The sequence below is a fragment of the Pezoporus flaviventris genome, unplaced genomic scaffold (assembly GCF_033815535.1).
Source record: "Pezoporus flaviventris isolate CSIRO_AGI_PZ_B2104156 unplaced genomic scaffold, CSIRO_AGI_Pfla_v1 ptg000007l, whole genome shotgun sequence".
NCBI classification, from domain to species: Eukaryota; Metazoa; Chordata; class Aves; order Psittaciformes; family Psittacidae; genus Pezoporus; species Pezoporus flaviventris.
In genome coordinates, this window is record NW_026892555.1 from 80,867,851 (window position 1) to 80,889,185 (window position 21,335).

At 34.3% G+C, this 21,335-nt stretch overlaps 1 protein-coding gene across 2 annotated transcripts in view; it reads right to left on the reverse strand.

Moving 5' to 3' along the window:
- The window catches only part of CDH9 (cadherin 9), a 66,599-nt gene that overhangs the window by 32,174 nt on the left and 13,090 nt on the right, over positions 1-21,335 (reverse strand). Inside the window, exon 2 of one of the 2 annotated variants that reach the window (XM_061449271.1) lies at positions 8,587-8,881. The exons of the other annotated variant lie outside the window; for it this stretch is intronic. Coding sequence (XP_061305255.1) covers positions 8,587-8,881 — 295 coding nt within the window. The remainder of the gene's footprint in view (positions 1-8,586; positions 8,882-21,335) is intronic. 2 annotated transcript variants of the gene reach the window in all.

The following is a 21,335-nucleotide window of genomic DNA, read 5'->3' on the forward strand; positions in this document are numbered from 1 at the left end:
TGAAGCCATAAAAGATGAAAGGACCTACCAGGAGGACAGCATCTCCAACAATGCAGAATATATCCCATTGCACTGCATTGCAAAAGTATGAGCGAAAGTACTAAGTAAAGAATCCAGGCCCATTACACTTTTGTTTAGTGATTATAGTGTTACAGCTGAAAATCTACAAAAAGAAGGAAAATGGATGCAACAAACAATTTTTAGTGTTAATATGATATAGGAACTTTAAATGTTAATTTCAAGCTTTGATCTGGAGAGGTCCAGGTTTCAGGTTTTTGTTTGTTTTGTTCTCACTGTACAGAGGTCATACGAAACAATAAATTTGTTGCAATAAAGTAGCCAGAGAAACAGCATTCCGTTGAATTGTTTCAGAGATATAAAGGGGAGCCACATGTAACATAGCCTGGGCCTGAAAATTCCACTTAGTAGGAAGACTACCAGCCCGAAGGTGCTGTAATGTCCATTGCTGTGGTAGCTGAATACATTTCAACAAATGTATGGAGTAAAGCTGTCCTAATCTCCTAATAATTAGTGGGAAAAATGAGACATACAGAGATGAAATGAGTTTGTAGTCACCTTAAAATTTCATCTCTGAAGTTTACAAAGCCTAAAGTCCCATATAGTGCTTCAAAAGTAACCTGTCCTGTTTACTAATTGCAACATTTGAACTTCTGTCATCTTATTTGTCTTTACAAGAAATAGTTCAGACCAGAATCTCAAGGGTGAGCAAATGGAGGTTTATGGGAGCTCAGAAGAGGTTACAAACTTCTAACAGTGAGTTGATAGGGGCTCAGTTCCCATGGGACAGAAATATGAGAATTATACCTTCCTGTGTTTACAGCAAGTGCTAGCTACCTTTACTTGTCAACAACACTTCTACAAAATCCAAATTTTTTTTTTTTTTCCTAACACCAAGAGTAAACAGTTACTCACTGGGGGTGAATAGACAAGTCTGGTTTAAGACTTGTGGTGTCTTCTCCTCTTCCCCCCACCCCCCCAAAAAAAAAAAAAAAAAAGACAAGAAAGAATGTGAGAAGTCCTGTTTAGAAAATATGAGGATTTTGTAGCTGAAGAAAAATTAGTATTCGAAGTGAATTTTTAGCTGAGGTTAGATACTGCTGGATGAAAGAGTCTCTCCTGCTTTTACTTGCTATACTTTGCATGGTCCTGTCACTATCCTAAGCCCAGCTCTGGAAATATAACCTCATATGATCTGACCTAGGGAACAAAAATAGTGAAAAAAAGAACATTGACTTATACAATATATTTGTTTTCTAATTATTTATGTCCTTAAACTTTTCTCTTTGGGGTTTAGATGGACAGTGGGTAAGGCATAAGCATCACAACTAGGAGCAGAGATGCCAAAAGAAGAGTGTCACTCCTTTTGGCTGTAACATGAGGTCTGCTTATCTGAACTGTTAAAAAACTTCTGTAAAGCTTAAATTTGTGAAAGATTTAGATTCTTCAGAAACACTGTTTTGAATCTTGTTAAGGTTATTTTTTATTCCTTATTTTTCTGAATGTGCAGTGTCTTTTTTTCAAGTGTGAGATTAATATATTCTGCATAAACTTTCAGGAAACTATGGTATTTCTGATGATGTATGAGAAATTCCCCAAATTTTCTAAACATTACATCTTTATTGCAATTTTCTCTTTGCCTTCACAAATATGTATACATAATATATGCATACTAGCTTTATGTGATTGTTTGTATTATATTTTTTAAGTTATTTTCCTCAGTCAGTAACAAAGAATGTTGTAGTATCATTAATGTTTAAAATGATTTATATAAAGATAAAAATTAACAAAGCTCTGAAGGAGAAAATATAATATAGAAATTAATGTTTACTTTTGATTCCATATGTTATGTTTTGATGTTGAATAGAGCTGTAAAATTACAATAATCCCCAAATGTTATTGTTAAAAATCAGTTACATTGATTCTTTGGATCCTAAAAGGAAACTACTGCTTTTCATTTGGATCAGAATGCATGATTATTTGTTTCTTGATCTCTTAATTATTTGGGAGTGTTGTAAACTCACAGATTTTCCTCTGAGGATGGTTTTATTCTGTTTCTTGAAGAGCTAATATATGCTGCCATATTATATCCATAACTATAAAAATGGTAGAATAATTTAAGTGAAAAAAAGAACAATTCTGATTTAGTCTGTTGCATTGGTTGTTTTGGTTTGGTTTGGTTTTATTTTATTTTGTTTTTTAAACTGGAAATACAAAATTTTAAAGTACCCATTCATACTCTTCTGAAGAATTTTTGCCTCATGCCAAACACAAATATTTTATAAAGCATTCCATATATTTTTCCAATAAAAATGTAGGAAGCCTATTGTAAATAAAAATGCTATGCATTATTTTCACAGAACACATGTTCAAAACTGAAAAAAACCTAAAATTCCTAAAATTTACTGAAAAAAATTGTTTTACATTTTAAGCTGTTAAATGAAAAGAAGCTTTTGTCTTTTTCACATTGAAGGTTTATTTTAAGAAACTATTATGAGGCATTGAACTCTTATTTTATATTTTCATCTTTTTCCTACAAAGGATTTTTTTCCATTATAAAAATTTGCATTAAAATAATTAAGTATAAATTTAAAAAGGCTAAAAATATTGCATTTTAAAAAGAGAACCATATGCAGTTCTGACAGTTATAGAGATTTTGAAATTCTTTACTTAGGGTGGCAAATTGAAATAGAATTGTTAGAAGTATTCTAGCTACAGAATTTCTGCTATCATGCTTAGTTTGACTGAAAGGAATTCTGATAGTTCATTTTAGCAGCAGAATGTAAAATATGAATTTGTGGCTAAAATGTTTATTAGAACTATATCTTTTTCTTAAAGCTAATTCAAAAATTAATTTTAAAATGGAGTATATGTTAACAATTAGCATTCTGAAATTGTGCAAGTCAGGAAAGTATTTTTCATAAGCTTTTTTTTCATGGCAAAGTCAAGACAGTCACTCAGCTTTTTTTTTTTTATAAGCATCTGAAAGCACGAAAAACATGCAGGAAGAAAATGTAATTATTTCCTGCTGAAATATGAAAGATGAGAGTTGTCTCCATTTAGTCTTTTACACATATCTGAAGATTAATGCTTACTGACATAAGCGAATTCAAAAATAAAAAATATGATGGTTACTGTATTTGGTTCTTTCTCTTTCTTTCTTTCTTTCTTTCTTTCTCTCTCTTTCTTTCTCTCTCTCTTTCTTTCTCTTTCTTTCTTTCTTTCTTTCTTTCTTTTTCTTTCTTTCTTTCTTTCTTTCTTTCTTTCTTTCTTTCTTTCTTTCTTTCTTTCTTTCTTTCTTTCTCTTTCTTCCTTCCTTCCTTCCTTCCTTCCTTCCTTCCTTCCTTCCTTCCTTCCTTCCTTCCTTCCTTCCTTCTTTCTTTCTTCCTTCTTTCTTTCTTTCTTTCTTTCTTTCTTTCTTTCTTTCTTTCTTTCTTTCTTTCTTTCTTTCTTTCTTTCTTTCTTTCTTTCTTTCTTTCTTTCTTTCTTTCTTTCTTTCTTTCTTTCTTTCTTTCTTTCTTTCTTTCTTTCTTTCTTTCTTCTTCTTTCTTTCTTTCTTTCTTTCTTTCTTTCTTTCTTCTTCTTTCTTTCTTTCTTTCTTTCTTTCTTTCTTTCTTTCTTTCTTTCTTTCTTTCTTTCTTTCTTTTTCTTTCTTTCTCTCTCTTCTTTCTTTCTTTCTTTCTTTCTCTCTTTCTCTCTTTCTCCCTTCCTTCCTTCCTTCCTTCCTTCCTCCCTCCCTTCCTTCCTCCCCTCCCTTCCTTCCTTTCCTCCTTCCCTCCCTCCCTCCCTCACTTTCTTTATTTTTTTTTTAATTTACCATAAAGCCAGTTTGTTCCTATTTTTCTTTTAAGAGTTTTCTATACCAAATGACAAATATATGTTTATGATCCTGATACTGAAAATGTGATGTAACTAAAGATTAATATAAGAATGCAGCCTTAAACCCAGTAGTAATGGTGATGCTTATAGATTCTTAAGAGATACTATATAAATAGTGAACAATGATAATGGAACTTCTGACATAACCATTGTGTCATTGATGTTTAGCATATTCCACTGTACTCACAGACAACAGCAAGGTAATAAATCGGTTGTAATAATGTGCATTATCCTGTGTGGTTTACTGCAATTTAATCTGTTTTTCTCTTTTTGTTTATGTATTTTATATATATACATATATATATATATATATATATATAATTTAGAGTAGCTGTTAAACAGGAAGCAGGCTTAGGCATGCTGTAATCCTGTATTCCTGAGTAGAAAATGGTCATATATATACATATATATACATTTAATATGTAATGTCCTTCTATCAAACTTCACTATTCAGCTAAAGAGTAACTTTTATTATCACTATATTAGCAATAAAAGCAGTGAAAAAAAAAATTTTAAACATTTAAAATATGGTCCTCTATCCTTATACATATCTTGTCATGAAGAAATTCTGAACCAGGAGGTGGTTCTGGTTAGATCCATAAATCTAGAAAGTAGCCGCTAAGTATAACGAAATGAGTGCTAAATTAGGCATTATCCTTTATCGTAATAGAATCAATTTAAAGATTAAAAATATGCTATGAAATATTACTCATCTGCATGCTAAAGATATTTAATGAGAAAAAATAGTAAGTCTTGCTCATTAAAATTAGCAAGGCAAGTATGGGAGAATGTAATAATATTGAACCAGGTGTCAAAGGGATGGATCTCCAAAGGACATCTCATTGTTAACTTCCTTTTTAAAAAATTTTTTAATAACTTGATTTATATCCTGAGAAAAGTTGTTTTCATATTGAGGCATAAGGTTAGTTTTTATTTAATTTTATGTTGGTTTCTTTTAGCCATCTTCTTTCACTTTGAAAAAATTCTTGGATTATAGCTTCTATTTGTGTAAGCCTTGAAGTTTAAATGAGTACATTTTAAGCACAAACAGGGCTGTACTTTTCCTTCTACATGAAAAGGAAATGAAAAGATTATTCTCAAGATGCATAATATGTATTTAGCTTATCTGGTTTCTTCCTGTAGTATTGCTAAAATATAACAAAATCAGAATAGGTGATGCTTCAAATCCACCTGCTCTTCAGTGTGGTCAAGATTATATTTTACAGCTTTGGCATTCCATCAGGTTAAAAATGTTGAAAGTCTATTGTTCCTTTACTTTCTATATTAAGTTTTGATTAACCTTTATGGGTTTGTCTAGCATATTCTCTTGTTTGGTTTTTGTTCGGTTTTTTACAGAATTATTTTTTGTTGAATCAATTTACCTTTTCTGACATAAATCTCAAGATTCTTCCAGTCAACTCAAGCACTCTTTAAAAATATGCTACCGCAGTTATTATCTTCCAGTTCTTCAGTATAGTACCTGATTTTAATGACAAATTCCATATTACTGAGTTTCAGAATCTCTTTAATTTTTTTCATTTTTTTCTTTTTTTTAAGTTAATAGCACTGTGAACATTTAGCGTGATCATTTCCATAAAAGCTATGTATCTGAAGTGGCACTGCAGCCAACTCAATTCAGTGGCTTTGATTGCTCCCCATACTAACTTTGCTACAAAGCATTTTAGGTGTACCCAGAGATATGACCAGCTCTTATTCAGGCAAAGCAAAGCTAACTGATGTATAGCTTGAAGGCTGCAGTGTAGATATTATAAGATTGGGTATGCACAAACAAGTGTACAAATAAGCATTCGTATTTTCCCTTGGGCTTGGATAGGTTGTGCTGAAAATCCCTGTTACACTTTCACTTTTCTTACTGTCAAAGTAGTTAAAGTAGTTAAACATGAATGAAGTTTGCATATTGGTACTGAAAATTACACATTCTGTCGGTGGTGCTGACTTATTATTTTCCCTTGTGTGCTCCAGATCTAGTTATTCCGAGAAACATTTAGTAACACAGTGAGAAATATTTAGTATGATATGTCATTTGAGTAACAGATACACACACCGCTGGAAAGATTGCTAGTGGTGATTCCTCTTCAATTTCTCAGTCTTAGTGACATTTTCCTGATCTTTCATAAATATCTGCTGTCATATTTGTTGAACTTGGCAAACATAAATATAATAGCTAAGAAAAAAGGCACAACATCAGGAGGAAGTGAAAGATAGGAAGAAACTGAGATTTTCCCCCAAATTTTTGACCTGCTCATTTTTCATTTTATGTAGTTTTAGTAAAGATGACCACACTTCTCCAGGGATTCTTGGTTTTGTTTCATTATTCATGCTTTCTTCCATTTATTGTAGACAAACACATAGACTTAAGGAGCCTTTAATTTTTTTTTTTTTATTCTGAAGTCTTCTGGTTTTCTGGATTGCACTTTTGGATCTCAGGTTTCCTTATTTCCTTTCCTTTCCTTCCCCCTTCCCCTTTCCCCCTTCCCCCTTCCCCTCCCCTTATCTATCCTTCCTCCCTCCCTCCATCCCTTCCTTCCTCCCTCCCTCCCTCCCTCCCTCCCTCCCTTCCTTCCTTCCTTCCTTCCTTCTTTCCTTCCTCCCTCCCTCCCTCCCTCCCTTCCTTCCCTCCTTCCTTCCTCCCTCCCTCCCTTCTTCCCTCCTTCCCTTCCTTCCTTCTTTCCTTCCTTCCTTCCTCCCTCCCTCCCTCCCTCCTTCCCTTCCTCCCTTCCTTCCTTCTTTAAATTTTCAATATGTTTTCTGTCGTTTCCTTTCAGATACACTTACTTTCACAGCAGCAATAACTCTAATATATATTGCTTAATCAGTAATTTTACAATTTGCTCTTCCTTTATGACTTTACACAATCCTCCAACCTGAAATTCTATTTTAAATTCAACAATCCAGAGCCAACTAAAAAATTTGGCCATATTTCAAATGCTAAAAATTGCCATTCCAGTGTAGCTTTCATATCCCCAAATGCATATGTCAACTAAACAGAGCAAAGAGTAACACTCATCCCTTTTATGTCTTCAAATTGAAATCTAAGGCACACCTGTTACTGTTTAAATCATTTTCCTCTAATGCTCACTTTTACTTGGGTCTTCTATGGACACTTTCTCATTTTAAAGTGCATGATGGTACTTATTTATCATCATCCTCATCAAACATAGACATTTCATAGATTTAAAAATTCACATCCATTGCCAAAGCACTGGATCTTATTCTCTTGTCTGTTATTCCTGCTTCTCCACTGACTCTGATGAAGCTGAGCTAAGTGACATGGTTAAGCATGGACATCATGCTTTTTACCCTATCTATTCCTATAGAGCTCCCTCCTTACAAATATGTTTCAAATTAAATATGACAAGTGCACTGCCAACATTTTTCCTTCACAGATTATCACCAAAGTAAATTCTGAATTGAAAGGATTGCTCTATTTTCCATGTATCTTTAAAAGAACCATTCTTGGACTCTTTGCATTATACATACTATTGTAGGTATTCCATTTTCATGATTATAAAAGGGAGTTATAAAATAGATTTCTGTTCCATTATACTTCTGTTACTGCTTTCAGAGATAATTATTAGCTTCTGGAAATTATTTTGCAAAGATACATATTAGTCACAAATGTTGATTGGTATTTTATTATGTCTCTTAGCAATGCCATCATACAGGGCTGATTCTGTGTACCATTACAGTAATTCATAAATAACTCTTGAGAATTTTTCTGTCAGTTGTTTCCCATAGCCTATGTATTTTATGCTTGTTCATCAGAGACACTGTCTCCTCTATAAAACAGCAGAACATTTAGGTAATCATGATAACTGCTGATGAATGTGTGCTGATGAATCTTATCTATGACTTTATATTATTTTAAAAAAACTCAGAGAATTTTTTCCTTTGATGCTATATTTCTCACCTATCTTCTACTGTGATTCCACATTTTTACTTTTCATTGTGGCTGTTGTGAACAGCTGTAAGTTTTTGTCCATGAAGAAAAACATTTTTTTTAAACAAAAATACTTATTTCTTTGGGGAAGGGGTTCATGTCTGTTACTTAAAAAAAATCCAGAAATATCCCCATAAAAAAAAAAACCAACAAAACAACAAAACACCAGCAACTACTAATATTGCTACCAAAGAGAAAAAAATAATTGAAAAACATCCAAACGGACACAAAAAGCCAACAACAGCAAAACAAACAAACAAGGGTTTTTTGCACTTTCAGGAAAATATTTTTGAAAGATTTTTGAGACCTTAATTGATTTACATACTTACATGTTTAAAGATGTTTTTGTTTAAAGGTACCGAGAGGTTTGTTAAATTAAACATTACAAATACAAAGAGGACATATTATATGCAAGTTGTATTCACAGCTGTGGTAAAACTATGTAGTAACTTATAACACAACCATATATGCTGCATTCCTGGGTGGTTGTGGTGAGTTAAAAGGGTAAATAGCCTATAGTGTAGAAAAAGGATGAAAATGTAGGTGAAGATGAAACATACAAGCAGAATTAATAATTTATGATATATTAGTGGCAACAAAAATAGTTACATGGATATTCACAGAATTAAGTGCCTCAAATACGACGTGCCTCAAATAATAAATTACTTAAAATTTCCAAATCAACTCAAACCCGTTGGTATTTTACATAATAATAAGTTTTTACCTACCAACTCTAGACATCTCTGGAATACTGGCGGTGTATATGTCCTTGGTGAATTTTGGTTCATTATCATTGATATCGTGGATTTTAATGATAAATTCAGACTCTGGTTCCACTTGTCTTCCAGTTTTTCTGTCTATGGCCTTGGCGCGTAGCACATATAGGGACTTTTCTTCTCTGTCCAATTTCTTTGCAGCATGAATATCTCCTGTATTTTCATCTATAATGAACAGACTGCCAGCCCCATCTCCTGTTAATATGTATTTTAAATTCCCATCTCCTTTATCTTGGTCAGTGTGTAGCTTCAGGGAGAAAAGAAGAATTCTATAAATATACGTATTGTTATTACGAGCAAAATCATTCAGCATATATGAATAAGTCTGTAAAATCTTGACTATAATCGGGTCAGTAGTGGTTATCTTATATTTCACTGTCAGAAAAATTGCAAATTTGAAACTAAGTCATACACAAAAAAATAGCTGTAAACAAACTCAAAAGAGCACAGGGGGATGTAGAAGATATTGTACTAGTACTTAAAATTACCACCTTGAAACAAAAAATGGTATTTCTTTGAGTAGTCTTTCCAGAAACTACCAGAACTCTCCTTTTTAAAGATGACAGGGGGTGTAAAATTCCCAAGTTTCTATTTGCAAAATAGCATTTGTCTTCCCATTTATCGATCGATAAGACAACAAGTTTAACAACAGAAAAGAAATGGGGTTTAAGGACTATAGCTTCTGGACTTCCCAAAATCACCAATAAATATTCTGATTTAAGAAACTTATGTTTCTAGCTGTTTGGGGGTTTTTGTTTGGTTTTGTGCATTTTTTTTTGTACCTCAAGGAATATCTTTCTTCAGTTAATTACTTCTTTCTAGTCCTCTAGTCCTCTTCATGCAGAAGAAATAATTTTCAAGAACACTAGGTGGTAAATTTTCAAAGCTTTGAGTGGGGTTTAACAGTCTTTTTCCTACTACACTTTATAAGAGTTCAAAACTCTTTCTCTGTGAACTTACAGGCACTGATTAGCTTGCCATATATGACATTTTGAAAAAGTACCTAAAACCAAAGCCAAAGTAAGCCATTGAAGTTGACCCAAGTACTAGAAATTCTCTCATAATACTCTTTTTTTCGGAAGTCTCTTTCTAATTTCATTTACAGGGAACCCCAGTTCAGTTTTATTAGCATTTGCAGCATGTTTTACCCCCATGCTTACAATCATATCTGGCCACAGACTGGTGATCTGGGTGTTTTTCAAATGTGGACAAAAGGAAGGCTATCCCAGCATTTTATTTGCTTTTTTAATTTTTCTGAGTAGAAAAAATGTAGTATAACACCCACCTGAGAAAATATTGTTCAGTATCAGTAAAAGTATTACTCTAGATAGTCACTAGAGCCAGGTAAGCTATATTTTATGCCCCTCTGTTCCTTGTTTCATTGCTTCTGTATTCCTAACAGCATTTCTCTCCATGTTTTGTAGCAGACCCATTACATCTCTCCCTTACTGCCCCTTTATGAAGGGTGATTGTGGTTGACTTTGTTAAATTTCTTCATTTAGATTTTTTTTCTTAGATATTTTCCTCTAGTTTAACATTAGTCACCAGAAGTGATATGTTATGCATTGTTAACTCTTCTAGAGATAAGGCTGAACAAAATGACTATCCAAACAGTTTTAGCACTTAATATATTAAGAGTATATCTGTAATATGTATCTGAGTATATCTGTAATATATATCTGTGAAAATTGTTAACGATTGCATACAGTGGGTTGAAAGAATGACATACAACATGCACACAGGCTCAAAAAAAAAAGTCCCCATCAACCTGGCAATTCTATAGGTAATACAGAGAAAATAAATATTGTATGGGTATCTTGACACAGAATGTGGAGCATTATATCATCAATATACAAAGTTCATTAAAAATATTTTTTTATTATTTTTGCATTTGATTCTTATCAAAAAAAGACTTGACTGATTCGTATCATAAGTACAAAACATAGCTTATTTCTTTCAGTAAGATGATTCTGTCTTAAGCAACACAGCACAATTTCCTGTCCCTAAGAAACTGCACATTCATTGTTGAGATATTCCTTACCTTGTGGCATAAATATAGCTTCCTAATTTTTTCTTGAGGTAGAAGCTATTTAAAATATGGCAAATGAGGATCTGATGTCAGGACTGACGGCTAGCACTTGAACCTAATTTTCTCATGAAGATAGGTCCACTTCTTTTTGAGTCTTTAAAAGGTCCAAGTACCAGTTACGATGCCCTGTGTTGTTACATGCCTCCTTAACATCCTCAGCTAGCCTGGGGGACTAGCCTTATCAAAAGCTGTGTCTGGGAACTTGGTGAGGGATCAGCCCCATGGATCAGGATATTTTTATATTATTTATCGTGTTTTAGAGCAGAAACCAAACTTCTTAGTTTAAACAGGGATATATTATATATGTGGAATTTTATCAGAAATATTAAGTACATAATATGCATTTTATCAGAAAATATAACTGGAATGTTATTTTATTATAATGTTACTTGAAAGTGTGGTATAATGTAGTTCATATTTGAAGACCTGCTAAATGCTTTTTCACTGCAATTCTGCTACACTAAAGAGTTTTTCAGAGACTATAAACTGATTTAAAGTTAGCACATTACATACTAAGATTGCAAATTTTACTATTTATTTTTTTTAATTCCTTCAAACTCTTTCTAGACTTGAAGAGCTGGTCATCTGCTGAGAAGAGGTCCTGTATAATAAAAGAAGACAGATGCAGATGAGTAACAGAGATCCAGGCTCTGACTGTAAATACTGTTAGCTTGCCAACCTCACTTTGCTCATATGAACAATTCTGCTGGTAGTCCAGGGTCAGCAACCTCTTAAAATGGGGTGAAGATGAGCAAGCATTAGGACCAGTGATCTTTTCTGCACTAACAAGTAGCTCTGGGAAAAAAAATTGCATTTCTCCATTGCTAGTCCCTTACCCTGCTTCTCAACTATACATAGAACCTCAGAGAATAGGTTTAGTTTATCTGTCTGTATAAACTATCTAAAAAGATGTCAAGTAGCTCATATTGTGATGGGTATTTGAAGCTTCCTACTGATCTCCTATTTCAACTAAATGATAAACAGAATCTTCAAGCACTGTAAATTTGGTATAGAACATGATTTCCTAGCAATGAAGATTTCCACCTCCTATTGCTAAATTACTGTAGGTAAGCTCATTTGAAGTACACTTGCAAACTATAGCTTATTCTACATGTTCTAATTCCTCTTCTAATTCCTATATATATAAAAGATTCCTATATAAAAAAAAGAAGGGACCATATTCATAATGAAGAACAAATGAATGAAACAAAACATTGTCCAGCACCTTATAAAACAGTAACTATGTAAAACAGAATAATCATACCATTGTCTCACTATATAATTACAAACTATGCTTTTAACGTATGAGACAGAAAAACTCCACATAAGATTCCAGATGTTTATGCAAAATAACTATAGGGACATAAATATTTTCAAAAAGGATACTGTAATTTAATTTTGACCAATCTATATTGTGTTTCTTTATGTTTGGTAAACTTCTAGAAACTGCTCAAATATTTTTAACTTATAACATGAAATATGGCTTGAGCTTTTCAAATTTTAATTGTTCTACAGAAAACCTACAGCAAATCACATGCAAAAATATTCATAATAAGTTTACAAAATATCATGCCCTCTATTCATTAAAACCAAGGAGCAAGAACAATTTTCTAAATCCTATTTGCAGTTAAAGAGTTTCATATATATAAAATGGTTTGTGATTTATTTTATTTTTTTTATTAGCAAACTGTTCATAACTGTGAAGAAGGCTCAGATATTCACATTGGAAAAATAGTAACCACCCATTTGATTTGAAGTAGTCTTTGCTGTAGTTTCCCCTCTATATTCTGCTGACTCAGCAGCTCTGGGGGATCGACCATTTACTATTAGCAGAAAGCAATTCCTCTTGAAATATTTTATCTTCTTTTACTGTACATGATCATTTTCCTCTATTTGGGGTAGGGTATGTTAGAAGCAAAACCTATATATGGGTGGAAAAATGAACTTGTCAAACATGTCCTTTCTCATATCATAAATTGTTCATTCTGCAATATCTTTAAAGAGCTGCCAGGTCACCTAAAGGAAAGTAAACAAACAAACCCCTAAATCAGGTAATATGTTATTAGATTTCTCAGTATGTAGTGATCACATCATTAATGAATGCCATTCCAATTCCATACAAAATCAAGCATCAATTCAACGGAAATACATTGGAATGAAGACATAACTTAGAAGATGCAATGATGAGTATCTTGATTTCTTAATATTCTTTTACACATATTTCTTTTTCTGTAGTCTATTGTGTGGCTGGTTAAACAGGTTCTCAACATGTTTTTTTCCTGAGGATCACCAGAGACAAAGACATTGGTAATGTCATTGGAGTCCTCAATAAGACATTGGGACTAAGAACTGGCTATTTCTGTCACAATGTACATCTTTTAAATATAGGCATACTTATAAATGCTCTTTCAATCTTTTTTCTTTATTTACGTAAGAAAAGTGTGCATCTCAAATTAGTTTGTCTATCCAGTTCTGTGAAACTGAATGTTTATGTGATGTGATAATAGAGATCTTGATGTTCTCAAAAGAAGTCTTGACATAAATTTACATGAGTCCTTGTTAGTGTAATTTCCAATAAGTAAATGAGTAAGCAAACAACAGATTGTCTCAGCGTTATGTAGCATAATCCTATTTCCTCTAAATTAAGTATCTTGCTCCTTTAGCTTACACTTCACTCTCATGTAGCGCTCAATATTTATCAGCAAATAGCGGTTATAAGACATAATTCCCTGGTTTCAGAAAGTATTTTATTTGAATATGCATCCTTACTATGTCCAAGGCTAATCCATAACTTCTCTCAAAACTGCTATTATTATACACAGTAGAGAAGATGATTGAAGCATTCTTTGGAAGGAAAAGATATCTCATAGATTATCAACGTCAGGAATTGTTATGGGGTGGCCAGAAAAAACACAGAGGAAATAGAAAAAAATGTCACCATAGAATCACAGAATCATGTAATGATTAGAGTTGGAAAGGACCTTAAGATCTAGTTCCAACCCCCCTGCCATGGGCAGGGACACATCACTTTAAACCGTGCCACCCAAGGCTTTGTCTAGCCTGGTCTTGAACACTGCCAGGGAAGGAACATTCACAACCTCCCTGGGCAACCCATTCCAGTGCCTCACCACCCTAACAGGAAAGAATTTCTTCCTTATATCCAATCTAAACTTTCCCTGTTTAAGTTTTAACCCGTTACCCCTTGTCCTGTTACCCATTACAGTCCCTAATGAATAGTCCCTCCCCAGCATCCCTATAGGCCCCCTTCAGATACTGGAAGGCTGCTAAGAGGTCTCCACACAGCCTTCTCTTCTCCAGGCTGAACAGCCCCAACTTCTTCAGCCTATCTTCATATGGGAAGTGCTCCAGTCCCCCTCGATCATCCTCGTGGCCCTCCTCTGGACTTGTTCCAACTGTTCCATGTCCCTATGTTGAGGACACCAGAACTGCACACAATACTCCAAGTGAGGTCTCACGAGAGCAGAGTAGAGGGGCAAGGTCACCACCTTTGACCTGCTGGTCACGCTGCTTTTGATGCAGCCCAGGATACAGTTGCCTTTCTGGTCTGTGAGCGCACACTGCTGGCTCGTGTTCATTTTCTCATCGACCAACACCCCCAGGTCCTTCTCTGCAGGGCTGCTCTGAATCTCTTCTCTGCCCAACCTGTAGCTGTGCCTGGGATTGCTCCAACCCACGTGTAGAACCTTGCACTTGGCATGGTTAAACTTCGTGAGGTTGGCTTCAGCCCATCTTATAAGCATGTCAAGGTCCCTCTGGATGGCATTCCTTCCCTCCAGTGTGTCAACCAAACCGCACAGCTTGGTGTCATCAGCAAACTTGCTGAGGGTGTACTCAATCCCACTGTCCATGTCACCAACAAAGATGTTGGACAAGACTGGTCTCAACACCAATCCCTGACAGACACCACTCGTTATTGATCTCCAGCCGGACACTGAACCATTGACCACAACTCTTTGTGTGCGGCCATCCAGCCAGTCTTTTATCCAGCAAGTGGTCCACATAACCTTAGAATAGAGTTTCTTATATGTTTAAAAGCATGTTAAAAATTGGTTTAAAAGACTTTCTTATTAATTCAATTATAATTTATTAAATTTCCTGTAAACTATGAAGCTGATCTGGTTCTCAGCTCTTTGTAATAGACAGTAATATTTTGAAGTTAGGCATACATATAATCAGTAGACAAGGGGAGAATCAATGGACACAGTTAACAAATTATATATTTATATGAATGAATTTTCCTCATTTAGAAGTAAGAAACAGACAGACTTTTGATTTCATTTGCAATTTATTTCTGTACAACTATTTTTGCAGAAGAAAAGGGGAAAAATGAGCAAGATGAACTACTTATGACTGTTGAGATTGTTATGAAGAAATACAATGAAAAAATTTATTTGGTTTCCTAAATTCAGAAAAGAGGTGTGTTCTCTCTTGTGGAGAAGGATGAGGGGAAATGAAGGATGAAGACACATCCAGGAGAGGGTTGATCCAAGTTTACATCGTAGTAGGTACTGTAATAAGAACTCACAACTTTGATGGTTTACAGTGTGCCTCTGTATCACGGTATAGAAAAACGGCTAACCCACAGACTTCTTACCTCAGCTGCCTCCAACCACAGAGCTGTCTCCAGCAGATGAATCTTCATATCCCACGGTCTTCTGTCTCAGACCCTGTTTTCCTGTAAATGACTTCTAGAAATAGCGAACAATGTTCTTTCCTTAGTTTTTAAGTGAACTTAGGGTGTTATCGTGGTCAAATGAACTCTTTTTTTTTTTTTTTTTTTTTTAGAATCACTAAATTGGTACATCTGCATTGTTAGTGGGAGATGAAGACCATGCTTATTTCGAAGTTGCTGCAGTGAAGCTACTATCAGAACACAAGAGAACCTCTTCAAGGGTATTTAAAGGGAATAGGGCTGCATGGAGCTGTGATCACACCTAGAATGCAGGTGCACATGGCAGGCACAAATGGTGCCTCTTTAAATACAGAGTTTTAAAGTCAGAAATTCTTTGGTTTTGGATTTGTTTTTTTCAGATGTGTAACAAACTTAGATTGATATCTGACATGGAGGCCAAGTAAATTCATGAGCATCCCCATGCCCAGGCCCAAATTCCAGAAACCTGGGTTTTCATCCTTACTTTCTTTCTACGGTTGTGTGTAAGTAGAAGTTCTTGAGCAAAAGTCCTACATATTATACTATAAAATTTTAATGTCCTTACAGCATTTTTTAAATTTAACCTATATCATAGCTATGATAATCTAAAGGGTTTAGCTCCTTTTTCACATTATAGTTGAGTAAAGCAATTTCTCAGGAGTCTACTGCAGTCTTCTCTATTATTTATTTCCACCTTCACCAGTAAATTTAGGTTGCATCTCTATTTACACAAAAAAAAATTAAAATGGTAAATTTGTGTATAGTTATATATATATATCAGATGGTTGGAACAGTCACTGCCTGCATGCTTTTTGTTAGTTTTGGCTGGATAGGGTTTTGTTGCAATGTGTATAATTCAAAGGTCTTTCTCAAAGAAATAGGACATTAAGGTTTGGTTGCTGGGTTTTTTTATCTTCCAGTTCCTGGAGCCAAAACAATAAAAATATGAACTGCAAATGGTGCCAGTTATTTTGGATTGAGACTATCACAAGTCAGCAGAGGAAAACTGAAGCTAGGAAGACAAAGATTATAGCATGATTCTTTCAAACATGCTTATGTCTTCTTGAATGTGAAAACAATAAGCATAAATAGTAAGCAATGGGAAAGAACAGGGAAACATATGCTATTCAGGTGTGTCCAAAGTGACCCTTTCTGAAATGAAAGGGGAAAAAGAAAATTTTTCTATTTTAGGATTCCTCAAACACCTTTGAATCACATTTTCTAGATAAAGCTCCTGGGCTGAGGGAGGAATCATGCAAAATACAAGAAAACACGAGCACATGTTTATGTTACTTTTGCAAAGCCGTGTGCTTATTTACATCTAATTTCTATTCATATATGGTGCTTTTACTGTGCTACTTATTCTGAAGCTGTGGAAGAGAAAAAAAGATTGACTTTTCCAATTCTGCCCAGTATGTATTAAAGCACAAATTGATCTGAGCCCAGGAAATGACCGTAATTATCACTCTAAGCTTACTCCAAATAAAGAAGGTTATGCATACAGAGGTGGAAAAGAAGGTAGTGATTGTGAAGGAGGGTGGATGAGTATTACCTAAACCAAAACAAATTAATTCATCCCTAAAATGCAAGAAGTGTTCTTGAAATAAGAGCTTGTAGCATCCCAACCAACCCTTAAAATCTCGCAGAAAATATGTTGAATGGTAGTGACAGGTAGGATATCAACCAGTGCCCCCAATATATGATTTCAGAACTTTGACATTTACAGAAACTAGCATAGAGCAAAAATGGCAGCCAATATTCTCCTTCATTAGCATTTTAAATAATTAAAAACTCAAAAGATATCAATAACTGCAGTAGTGCTTCAGTGTGGATTGCAGTAGTTGTATCTGCACTGCTTTTCTTTCCTACTTATATGTGTTTAACCAAAAGTTTTCTGCATGTGTTAAATGGCAATTTATTTACCTGACTTGAATTTGTGACATCAGCACAAACTTCTTAATTAAACAGCAAAACTCTGTGTGTTGGTAACCTAAGTGACTGTATATTAAACAAGGCAAATGACATTTACATTTCTTATCTTCTGTTTTGCAGCATCTGGTCCTTGTGTTCAACTGCCTATTGTTACAAATTCTCTAGAGAACGTTATTGTGAAAAACACTGCTGACATCAGTTGCAGGTGCTGATTTTGACTTAGTAGGTAAGGGTAAATCTGGTTTTCATTCAGGAAGAGTTCAGCAGAATTCTCAGTAGTCTTTTGGTTCTGCTGATACAAGCGCAATATAGGGAAATTAATTCCACATAATTCTCCCCATTGCCATGATGGAGTACTGGAAACCAGAGATGTTTTCTCGAGTTCATACCTTCTACATCTTCTGTGCCCCGTTTACTAGTTTAATTAAATCCAGAACAGTAGTTAAATTCTTACTTCTGCACAAAGAACTGGATTTCACAGCACATATAATTTGTTTGTTGTCCTCTCTCTATTCTCCAAATCAACAGCTGGGTTGCAGGTTTCCAGCCTGATGAAAAATGCCAAACTGGGATTTTCATGTTTTGCTGTACCCTGTCATTTGGCTGTTCCATAATACAAGATACAGGTTTCAGGAAGGGACTATTGTCATCAATTATGTCCACAGGTCAGAAATTAGCACATTATAAAATTAAGCACTGTCACTTTAATCAAACTCTGGAACAGGTGGCAAATCCATCATTATTTTAAACGTTTCATAATAAGAAAGGGTATTTTTCTCTCACCAAAATCTTCTGACTGAAATCTCTTTCTGTATGCTGTATCTCTTTCTGTTTCAGAGGCACTCAAAATGTAGTGTTGTTCCAAAAGATGGTCACAGAGGTAGGCAGGAATAAAAGCAGCAAGAGCTCATCATATGGACAAATTATGTCTTAACCTCCACACAACTAATTGGTCTGGACTCAGCTTTACATTAATAGGCATGTGAGAAATACACTAGTAAGAGAGATCAATGGTTTGTATAGGCAAGTACTTTATCTCAGAGATAATAGGAGGTGCTGGTTTGAGAGGGAATGCAAGTCTGGCCACTGTAATTTTTGCTTCTTTTACACTTCGTGTCCTCCCAGACCCAGCATCTACAACTGCCACATTAGAATAGGAATGTTAGAGGGACTGGGGAGGCAGATGGGGACTAGGATGGGGGGAACAGGGATGGAGGGTCTGGTTTCTTTTGTTTTTTAAATCTGATGCCTTTGTACCTGTTCAGTTACCCATTGCCCTAACTTTGGACATGTATTGCATTAACTGAAGTTATACTGAACTGTTTCCAGCTGTGGGTCATCCACAATGGTCTGAAAAATACATCAATAAAAGGAGTATTTTACTCTTTTTAATCACAATTTTATGTGTATATATTCATGTAGATATGTATACTTGTAGACATATTTCTACAGATCAGGATTGAATGTTTTTCAGGAAGTCCTAAGCAGTTAAACTATTTTTTGTTTCCAGTAATATTCAAAAAAATTTAAGATATTTACTATCCTTAAAACATATTTACTTTTGTATGAATGGATCTAAAACCTAAGAAGTGATGATTCTGAGTTCCATGCTTATTGAATCACAATGATCTCTACCACAAAGCTTCAAATCATCATTTTAAAAGATGTATTTTTCTTAAGACCCTGTTTTGCAATCTGATAAATAAAGTAAACACCATACAGACCTCACAAAAAGAAATCTGTTAATTCCTCAATACTCATTTCAGACTGTGGTTTTTAAATGGTAACTCTTTAAATACCTTAAATGTTTATCTAAAGCTAAACTTCCAAATTAACAGTTGTTGAAGGTAGGTGAAATCACTGTTTGATTTGAGGAGTCACTAAGGTCCTTTGATACTGGTTATTTAGGCCATAGCTGTAATAATTATCAAAACAACATAATTACTTTCCTGGCACAACAGAATCTTTTAAGTGTAATGTCATTTGGAGGGGGCCTGAGATGGGCTTCACGTTCTGCATAAACCACAGGCTGATTGCACCTGTCTGATTAAGCAGGAAGACTATGTCTCAGAGGAGAGCAAGGATAAGTCTGCCTGGGGCTTCAGATGAAAATTCCAAGATAGAGAAGTAGTGCTTAGAATAGGCAAAACGTAAGGCACAAACCAAGTATAAAGCCCTGAAGAGTGTTGCTTCATTGAGGGTATGTTTAACTCAGTAGCTGAATCTGCAAGCTGATCAGATGAAGTCAGATTAATAAGGAGACATTAGACAGTGTGGGAATTACTTAAGAGAGATTTCACCTTTTTTTTTTTCTGACTCTCAGACCAAATATCAATGAAAAAGAAGCCCAGAAGGAAGTGCATAAAGAATGAGTTAAACTAAGTTAAACTGATGTTAGTTTAACAACTCAGGTAGTCAAAGCATTTGCTTCTGGTGAAAACAGATAAAGATCTGAATGTATCAATGATAATTTTGTATTAATTTCATGATAAAAAGGAGATTTTTGGGAGAACTGGAGTCTTCAATGCTGACTAAAGAATTACTCTGTACTTTGGAGAAGCACACAGTGCACAAAGTAAAACTTATTTTTTGTTTAATTATTTTATGATTTCATCTAGCTTAAATGCTGACCACGGTCTTGTTGACCATTTGGAGATGGTTTATGATAGAACTTCAGGTTTTGATAATATTCAAAATAAGGGATTTCTTCAAACGGCTTTCACTCTTGATGTGTGCTACTCTTTCTGCTTGATTTTTTTTTAATAGATAAGCCCTGTCATTATGCTCTCCCTGTGCAGTGGTTATTCAGTTCTTCATCTAGTTGTTGTCATTGACTAGCCTTGTGACCTCAAATCACTGTTTCAGCAACTCTGCTGAAGTTTTCTCCTCAGAATAACAGATATTATGTCATTGCCTGTCTCATTTAATATAAAATAATTTGATATTTACCTTCATATTAAAGGTGTCCCTTCCTGTGGCAGGGGTGTTGGAACAAGATGATCTTAAGGTCCCTTACAACACAAATCTGTGATTCTCTGATTTTGTTGAATGATCCTTAGTAAAGTATTAAAATTATTATTAATAATCATAGCATCAGCATTATAAAGTTTTATTAATCCTTTTCTCTGTTACCCTTTAGATCAACGTATTTTCTTTACTGTAAAACAATGTTTTATACATATATATACACAGACAAAATATATATACATATAGAATATATACACATATTCAAATATTTTATTTTTTTCCTTTTACACACTTCTAAGTTAGAACAGATTTAGCCACCTGAATTACAAACACAATTAGTTGCAGTACCTCTAACAGAATGAATACAGAATGGATCAGTCCTGTTTCCCTCCTTTAACAGTATTTTGAAAGACTAATTTCTTCTGGGGTAGATTCACATTTTGCCCTTCACTTAATGCCTTTCTGCATGTGATTCTAAATCTTTCACATGGAATGGGTGGGAACACTATGACCTCTTCCACTTCACAATTACTAGCATGCACAGAGATTAATGCATTTTAATGTTCTGTTAAACTTGTGGAGAAAGTTAAAAACCCTTAATAATTTATTTTGTTTTGTTGCAACACCCCTGCTTCTATTTATATACAGAAATGCTGGCTTCCATGAGAAGTTCCTCTTTATATTAATTTTATTGGCCACATAATTTGTTTATATCTGATTAATATAGGTTTAAAATTAAAGATAAATATACATGGTTATTTCTTTTAGTCATTTGTGTTACAAAAAACATACAGTAACTTTTTCATTTTTTTTTCTTAATTATTGATTTAAAAGACCTCTAGTGTCAGCACTTTAAATGCAAATGACATAGTGGTAGAGAGACAAAGTAAGGAAATACTTTCTATGTTTTATTTTTCATGTGGTAATTCAAGACTTTCAGTCAGCTACATGACCCAGTTACACGTGAACATTTACGGCTCTGTTACCTCCTGGTATTTGACAGCATTTATTCATCACAAGTGCTTATTAAAAAGAAAAAGT